Source organism: Hipposideros armiger, unplaced genomic scaffold (assembly GCF_001890085.2).
Source record: "Hipposideros armiger isolate ML-2016 unplaced genomic scaffold, ASM189008v1 scaffold_94, whole genome shotgun sequence".
Taxonomy (NCBI): Eukaryota; Metazoa; Chordata; class Mammalia; order Chiroptera; family Hipposideridae; genus Hipposideros; species Hipposideros armiger.
This window is the reverse complement of record NW_017731444.1, coordinates 2,490,214-2,498,194: the sequence shown is the minus strand read 5'-3', so window position 1 is coordinate 2,498,194 and position 7,981 is coordinate 2,490,214. Positions and strand designations below refer to the sequence as shown.

Here is a 7,981-nt window from a genome sequence, read left to right as displayed (position 1 = left end):
AATTTTTTTTTTTTAATTTAAGTAGAACAAAAGCAGATAGACTTAACAATTCAAAAACAATGGTCCCCTAAGGTCATACCAAGTCTTCCTGTCTCAAATTATGAAGGCGTCTTGTGATGGGATTTTAAGAAAACTTTTTCTAAGCTCACTTCCTCATTGTGCTCTTGGGGAACTGGGGCCCTACTATGGAGGTTCTGGAAAGGGCTGGTGGATTCCCAAATCTGGGGGTCATTGGGGTCCTCCTTCTCTTTATTTCTCAGATCCAGTTCCATCCACTGGAAAATTCTGGAGCTCCATCTTCAAATTACATCTAGAGTCTCATCACTTCTCTCCACCCTGGTCCCATCCATCAACCATCACCTGGGGTCCTGGTGACAGCAGCAGTCTTCCCATTCACCCCTCCCCATCCCTCTCCACTCAGCAGCCTCACATGGCTCCCAGGTCACTTAGAGGAAAAGCCAAAGTCCTCAGTACCTACGTAGCCCCTCCCTAGCCTGAAGGTCCACCTCTCCTGCCTCATCACCTGACCTGTAAGCCTTGTCCCATCCAAGCCAGGTGTGCCTGTGCAAGCCAGGGACCTACTCCCAGCTCCTATGTCCTCATCTGGAAAGAGGTAAGACTGATGACAGTGACCAGCCCTTGGGCAGTCACTATGCTTGTCTCTATTTTACAGACAAGGAAACAGGCTCAGAGAGGTGGATTTATCTCTGGGACAGCTGGAGCCACAGTTTTCCTTCTCTGTAATGTGAAGACAATAACTCCCTCCTAAGGTTGTTGTGAGGACTAAATTAGTTAAATATAGCCTTGAAGCACTGAGGAGTGTCTGACACCTAGTAGGTGCTCAGGAAATGTTGGTTACTATTACTGTTCTGAGATGAAAAGTGAACTTGCTTACCCAGGTCCTGCAGCCAGTAGGTGGCAAAGCCAAGATTTAAACCCAGGTCTGTCTTAATCTAAAGTGACTCCCCCTCACTTCCATGAAATAATGAAAATAACAGTAATGACAACAACAACGACAACAGTAACCGTAACAACACCACCACCAATAATAGTATTTTCCACTCCATATGGTAGCACTCAGGGTTAGCATAAGGTTATCAGGTGGCAGCACCTGCCTTGTGACCACGGCCAGGACTAAGGACACAGATTCCTCCTGCGCTCTGGCTTCCTCCGCAGGGACATGTTGGCGGCCAGCACAACCTCTGGCTGGGGGCATCCCCCAATTCCGCTGCCTGGGGAGCCAAGCGTGGGACCCTGGGAGGCCCGGGGAGCCCCCCGGGGGAGGCAAGCCTGACTCTGGGCTCTGGAAGGAGCTGTGCGGCCTGGAAGACATTACACGGCTGTCGGCCGGGGGGGCGTCGCTCGGAGTTCCGGAGGGGGTCCCGGCGGCGGACGCGCCGGGTGAGGGGACGGCCGCCACAAAGCGCGCTTTGTTCTGCGCTCCCCCCGGGAGCTGGAACCAATGGATTGGCGGCAGCTGAGGTCATCTGTCAGGCAGCGCCGGGGGTCAGGCCCAGGGAAGGGGCCGCGAGGGCGGGGGCGGATGGGCCCTCGGGGGTCGGTGTGTGCGGGCCCATTAACCAGGCTGCTCTTTTTGCCAGGCGCTCAGCGGCAGGTCACTGGTACGCTAGGGGCCTTAGTTGACCCATCTGCCCAATCGGGAAGATTATTCCTGCTCTGTCCGCCTCTCCGGACTACTGTGTCAAGGATGGAAGTGATGGTGGTAGTGGTGGTGGTGGTGATGATGATGATAGTGATAATGACAGCTTTTCTGTAATGAGCACTCTACCTTTCTGCTGTATGGAAGTGCTACAGCCAAGATTCAAACCTCAAAGGCTGGGTCTGACCAAGGGAGCAAATGCGGTTTGTAACACACAGTGCATATGTATGGGAGGCAGGCCCGGATGCCTCGCAGCCTCCTTCCGGCCCAGGGGAGTAAAAAACTCTTCCTGGTTCTCTGCTTTGACCCTGGATGCCAGACTTAGTTTGCTTTTTTGCCAGGGCTGACAGGTGGAGCTGTCAAGACCTGAGTCCAGGGACCTCTTAGAGACTATCCTCAGGGGGCCCCCCTGGTCCAACGTAGAGCAGGTCTAGAACCCCCTCCCCTTGCCCCCCAGATAGGTGTTTTTTCTGACTGGAGACAGATTAGAGTCTGAACACTTTCATCTACCCCCATAAAACTAGGTCCCACTTGGGCCGGCCAGAGTGGCTCAGTTGGTTAAGAGCTCACTCAAGAGTGTGAGCTCTGAGCAACAGGGTTGCAGGTTGGATTCCCAGCTGGAGATGAGCTGCCGCTGAGCTGCCAACAGGTGGCAGGATGACTCAGCTAAAAAAACAAACAAACCAAAAACTAGATCCCATTTATTCAATCAGTCACACCCTCATTAGTGTGGGCCTCAGCATTCTCACTCATAACACAGAGGATTAGGCTTCTAAACACTCAGTGCAGGGTCCTCTGGAGTGTGAGACCATCAAGTCCAGGCAGCCCCAGAAATTGCCCATAATATTTGTGTGTTTCTGGAGAAAGGGATCATGGCTTTCTTGGGATTCTCAACCATGTTCATGACCCAGAAAAAGGTTAGAAAGAAGCACTGGTTGGAGTGTAAGGAAGGTAAGCAACTCCCAAAGTCTGCCGGAGGGAGAGGCACTTGGAACAGCCACTCTGGAAAGCAATTTGCCAGGACCTTAGAAGCTGGAAACTGAGCTATATATTGGCCAGGCTGTCCACTCCTAGGTATACAGTTGAGAGAGCACAGAGAGTGATAGGTGAAGGTGTAGCACAGAGAGTGACAGCAGCAAAATATTTACCTGTAAATCCCCAAATGCCCATTAACAAAATGGCTAATACATGGTTATAGTCAGACCCCAGAACACCACGCAGCAATGAAAAGAACAAGGTAGACCTATATGGAATTTGCTCATTCAACAGCTATTTATTGAACACTTACTATGTACCACACACTGTTTTTGGCACTGGGCCTGCAGTGATCAACAAGACAGATCAAGTCCTGTCTCAAGAACTTACATTCTAGTGGGTGAAACAGTCATAAACAGACACAGCAGATAATATCAGGGAGTGTGATAAATACCACGAAGAAAATCAAACTGAGTAAAGTGACAGGATGGGAGAGGGAGATGTTTTAGATAGTATGGACAGGGGACAGCCCTCTGAGGAAGTGACTAGAATGAGGGAGACTTTGGGAGAAAAGAGCAGGAGCTAATGAGGTAGATGACTAGGGCACATTGCTAGGGAATAAATGCAACCTGCAAAATAATGTAAGAAAGAAAAGCACTCTGTACTTACACACATATACACACACGGCACAGCTGAAAGAAGTTCTGGAAGGGTATATGCCAAACTCATAAAGGTAATTGTCCCAATTAGGGAGGACAAAGGGACAAACGGACAAAGACTCATGGTGGGCTTCAGCTTGCCGCTCATATTTCAATTTTAAAATATTTAATTACTTAGCATTTTAATATCTTAATGTTTTAAAGTTGAATTTCACATATAACTTGTGAAACTGAAACAATTGTTTAAATCTACCATGGTGAAGTGTGTCAGTTCCAGGGCAGTGAGGGGGCTAAGGAGTCCCTCCAACACTGCCTTTCATTGGACCCAAGTTCCTGGGGACAGTGGAGGGGAGTCACAATTGGATCAGGGGAGCCCAGAAAAGACATGTGGCTCAGCCTGGAGGATCAGGAAGCTTGGAGGAGGTGCCACCTTTGCTGAGCCTGACATCTTCTGGCCCCGTGTTCCCAATGTAGACTAGGAGACAGGCCTGAGAAGCTGTGATGTGTACAAGGCCACAGAGCGAGAGAAGTCAGAATAAGTAGAACCTGAAACTCCCAACTCCCAGCTAGGTCTCCTTCTTATACCTGGACTGCCTCCTTCTCTGGGCAACTGATGGGCCCAGCTCAAAATCCAGGCCCCTCCATCTACATCCTTCCCATAGCTCTGCGGGTGAGAGGTCCAGCCCTGCTCCAGCAGACCAGAAAGCAGCGCCACCTGCTGGCACAAGAGGGAAGCGCAGCTCTCCCCTTCCACTGAGCAACCAGGTTTCAGCCTTCAAAACTCAGCTCTTCCTTAAGAATGACTAACCCTTCCCACTTCAAGGCTGTTCTACACCCCCAACCCAGTGCCTAGCAGCGCCCCTAGCATTGCCTGCTTGAGTCTTATCTGCAAGAAGAAAAAGCCCTTTCACGAAGGAGCAACCATTCAGTCACTCTAGCCAATGGGTACAGGAGACGATTACTCATGTAAGATAGTGGCGCCTCATGGCAGCACAGACAAATCATGTCCTTAGCTTCCTGAACCTTGGTACAAACTTTAGGGATAGACCGTTCATTTGACAGCTTGGAAAAGTACCCAGGGAAGGGCTTATCCAATGTCACAGTGGAATGAGTGTACAAGCTGGCCCTAGAACACAGGTATTCTGGGAGCCAGCCCAATGGGGGTGGAGGGGGTGTCACCATATTTGAAAATAATTGACATGACCTAGATCAGTGCTTCTCAGCTTGTGGTCCCTGAACAGCAGCAATAGCACCATCACCTGGGAATGTGTTAGAAAAGCAAATTCTCAGGCCGACCCCAGATACACTGAATAAGAAACTCTGGGGGTGGGGCCCAGCCATCTGTGTTTTAGCAAACTAGTTTGAGAACCTGAACCACTGGCCCGATGCCAATTACATCCCCCCCGGCTTTTTATTTATTTATTTTTTTACTAAATAAACTTTTATTTGGGAATGATTTTCAATTTACAGAAAAGTTGCCAAAATAAGACAGAGAACCCACATACTTGGCACCCAGACTATCCCAACGTCAACATCTTACACCTTACATGGTACATTTGTCAAAATTAGTCAGATTTTTTTCCACTAAAGTCCTTTCTTTCTTCCAAGATCCAATCCAGGAAATCACATTGCATGTAGGACTACATTCCTTTTAAATCCTATTGGTTACCTCAGTCATTTTTCTCTGGGACAGACAATGGGTGGGAGAGCTGTTGTCATCATTACTGACCTGGGGAAACTGAGGCTTGAAGACACCAACTGACCAAGGTCCCTTAGCAGGGCAGGGAGAGTAAGGCCTACCTACCTCACTCTGCACCTTTCCTCTACCTCTTCTTCCCTTCCCCCAAGGACTCTTGGTTTTCAGAGGCCTCTTTGGAATGTCTCACCTGGCCTACCCCAGCCCACCAGTGCAGATAATGAGGGGTGCCCCTACTAGAGTGGGACCAGCCCTGGGAGATCCATCTCTCGCCCTATTACCTCTTCCCCTAGATTTGAGGGCCAGGACAATGTCTTAGTGACTTTAGCCTGGGCAGAGTGAGGCCCTGTGTGTGTGTGTGTGTGAGAGAGAGCGAGAGAGAGCGAGAGAGAGAGAGAGAGAGAAACTGTTATTTGCCTATGCAAATCATTTGTGACAGATGAAAAATGCCACAAATTATTTTTAGTTTTTCTAAGGTGAATAGTCTGTTTCTCCACCCCTTGAATTGGGCCAGCCTTATGATTTGCTCTGACAAAAAGAACTTAGCAGAATGATGTTGTACCAATTCTGGGCCTAGAACTCAAGAAGGCTTGTAGCTTCTCATTCTCTTGGAATCCTGAGTCCCTCAAGTGATTAAGCCTAACTAACCTGCTGAAGAGGCCACATGGAAGAGAACCAAGTCACCCAGCCAACAGCCCACCAACTGCCAGACAAATGAGTTAGACCATCCTAGACCATACAACCCCATCGGAGGTGACAACTGATTGCATGCAGTCCCAGAAGTGACCCTGGGCAACATCAACAGAACTGTCCAGATGAGCCTGGCCTGAACTGCCAAACCACAGAACTGTGGGCAAATAAATGACTTGTTTTTAGTTGCTAAGTTTGGGGATGATTTGCTAAACAGCAAAGGCTAACTATACACAACTCCTCATTTTCCTCTTGTTAATGGGATTCCGTTTTATCTCAAGAGGCCAGTCCTAGGAGATGGGCTATGACTGGTCTACTCACTTGTGACAATTCTGTTCCCTGCTGTCTTAGCTTTCTTTGCAGCCAGGGTTGGCAATGATAGCTGGTATGGGCCAAGGAGACCTAAATGGAAATATGCAGGGAGAGTGAGCAGGAAACATGCCTCTGAAAAAGGTTTGACGTTATGATAGATGTTGACTGGTCCAGCTGGCTGACCCTTTCTCCTCCCCAACTCCTTTCTTCTTTAAGCACAGACATGATTCATGGTGGTACAGCAGCCAACCTGTGACCAAGAAGTAACAAGCAATGAGAGAAAGACTAAAAGGATCACAGAGAAGTGTGCCCTACCTTTACTGAATTGTTAAACTAATACCATTAGCCACCTATCTCCAGAATTGATGCTATGTGGAAAAACAAACTTCTCGTTGTTTAAGCCACTGTAACCTAGGTTTTCCTTTACTTAGAGCTAAATGTATTCCACACAACAGGCTATATAAAGACAAAAATGCAGAAGGATCCTTGTTCTTGGGAATCTGGAGCCAGAAGCACACGGCTCTCCAAATCCATTTCCTTTCTCATTTCATCTTCTTAATAATCCTTTGAGAGCAAAGACACGACCCATTTTCATAGCAGTGGGAACTGGGCCTCCTGCACCGTGCAGTAGTGAGTCCAAGGTCTTGCAGCTAGCGCAGAGGGTGCTTAGAGTCAGACCCTCCCCCTAGGTGCAAAGAGAATGCATCTTCTGCACGGCCCAGCCCTCTGGAGGCCAGGTGTGTTTTTTTGGCTCTTGGGAGTGGTGGCAGGTGCCAAGGTGGCTGCTATTGCAAGTCCGGTGTGGAAGCACCCAGGTACACCCTTAGGTCTGAGAGGGTGGACTGAACAAGCTTGGCGGGAATGGTCTCTCGCTGTAGCTGCTGGTAGGCTGCATAGCGGTGGCAGCCCCCAAAGGAGTAGAAATAGTCCCCACCCTGAGCCCCTTTGATCCAGAGAACGTCGATGGGAGGTACGCTGTCTGGGTCCTCCTGGAGAGAAGAAAGCACAGGGTGAGTGCACATAGAATAATGCTTGACAGTTTGTAAAGCAGACTTCGTTAGCCTGTGTTGAACTCCTCCAGGGTGTGCACACAGGCTCACGCTGGCTTGTGAGAGACACTGTTAAATATTCAGGGTTTTTGTGAGTTGGCTGACATCACCTTGGTAGCCTGGAAATCAGCCATGTCGAGAGTATTTACAGTGGAGAAAAGAGAAGAGGCTACATATTGGAGCTTTCCCCCCCTAGACACCAGGTTGTTAAACATTTATCAATATACCATATGCATATATATCTGGCACTGTTCTAGACTCTGGGAATAAGGTACAGCTGGAATGAGACATAGCCCCTGCCTTTCTTGGGCTTTAGTCTAGTGGGGCAGATGGAAGAAGTGAGTGTTAGAGTGATAAATGCCAAAAAGACAATAACACAGGTTGACCTGACAGGGATGGGGCTCCACAAGGCCTCTCTGAAGTGACAGTGGAGCAGAGACCTGAACACAGAGAAGTCCACTTGGGAAGAGAGAGGCGTAGAATAGTTTAGAGTAAGAACCTGACTGTCAGGTTCAAATCTCAGCTCTGCTACTTAACTACTATGTGACCTTAGGCAATTAATCTCTTTGTGCCTCAGATGCCCCATCTATCAAATGGGAATGAAGAAAACATACCCACCTCATAGAGCTGTTGGGTTACATAAGTTAATATATGTAAAGCACTTCGACTGCTTGGCACATGGAAAGCACTCAATAATAAATGCTGTGAATTACCTGATGAAGAGCATTCAGGCAGAGGGAACAGCATATGCAAAAGGCCTGAGGCCAGAACAAGTTCACTGTATTGGAGGCATGGCAAGGTCAGTGTAATCAGAGTGGACTCAAGGCGGGTGGAGGAATAAGAGAGGTCAGAAAGGTCAGAAAGGTTAGCAGAAGCCATACGGTGCAGGTTTGTTTCTCAGAGCAGTGGGTAGGCCCTGGGGCATTTCAAACGGGGGGGG

At 48.7% G+C, this 7,981-nt stretch overlaps 1 protein-coding gene across 1 annotated transcript in view; it reads right to left on the bottom strand.

Annotated features, from left to right (window-relative positions):
• Positions 1–2,908: 2,908 nt before the first annotated feature.
• Positions 2,909–7,981, bottom strand: part of SRXN1 (sulfiredoxin 1) — a 7,890-nt gene continuing 2,817 nt past the window's right edge. Inside the window, exon 2 of the mRNA XM_019645780.1 lies at positions 2,909–6,981. Coding sequence (XP_019501325.1) covers positions 6,778–6,981 — 204 coding nt within the window. The 3' untranslated portion in view covers positions 2,909–6,777. The remainder of the gene's footprint in view (positions 6,982–7,981) is intronic.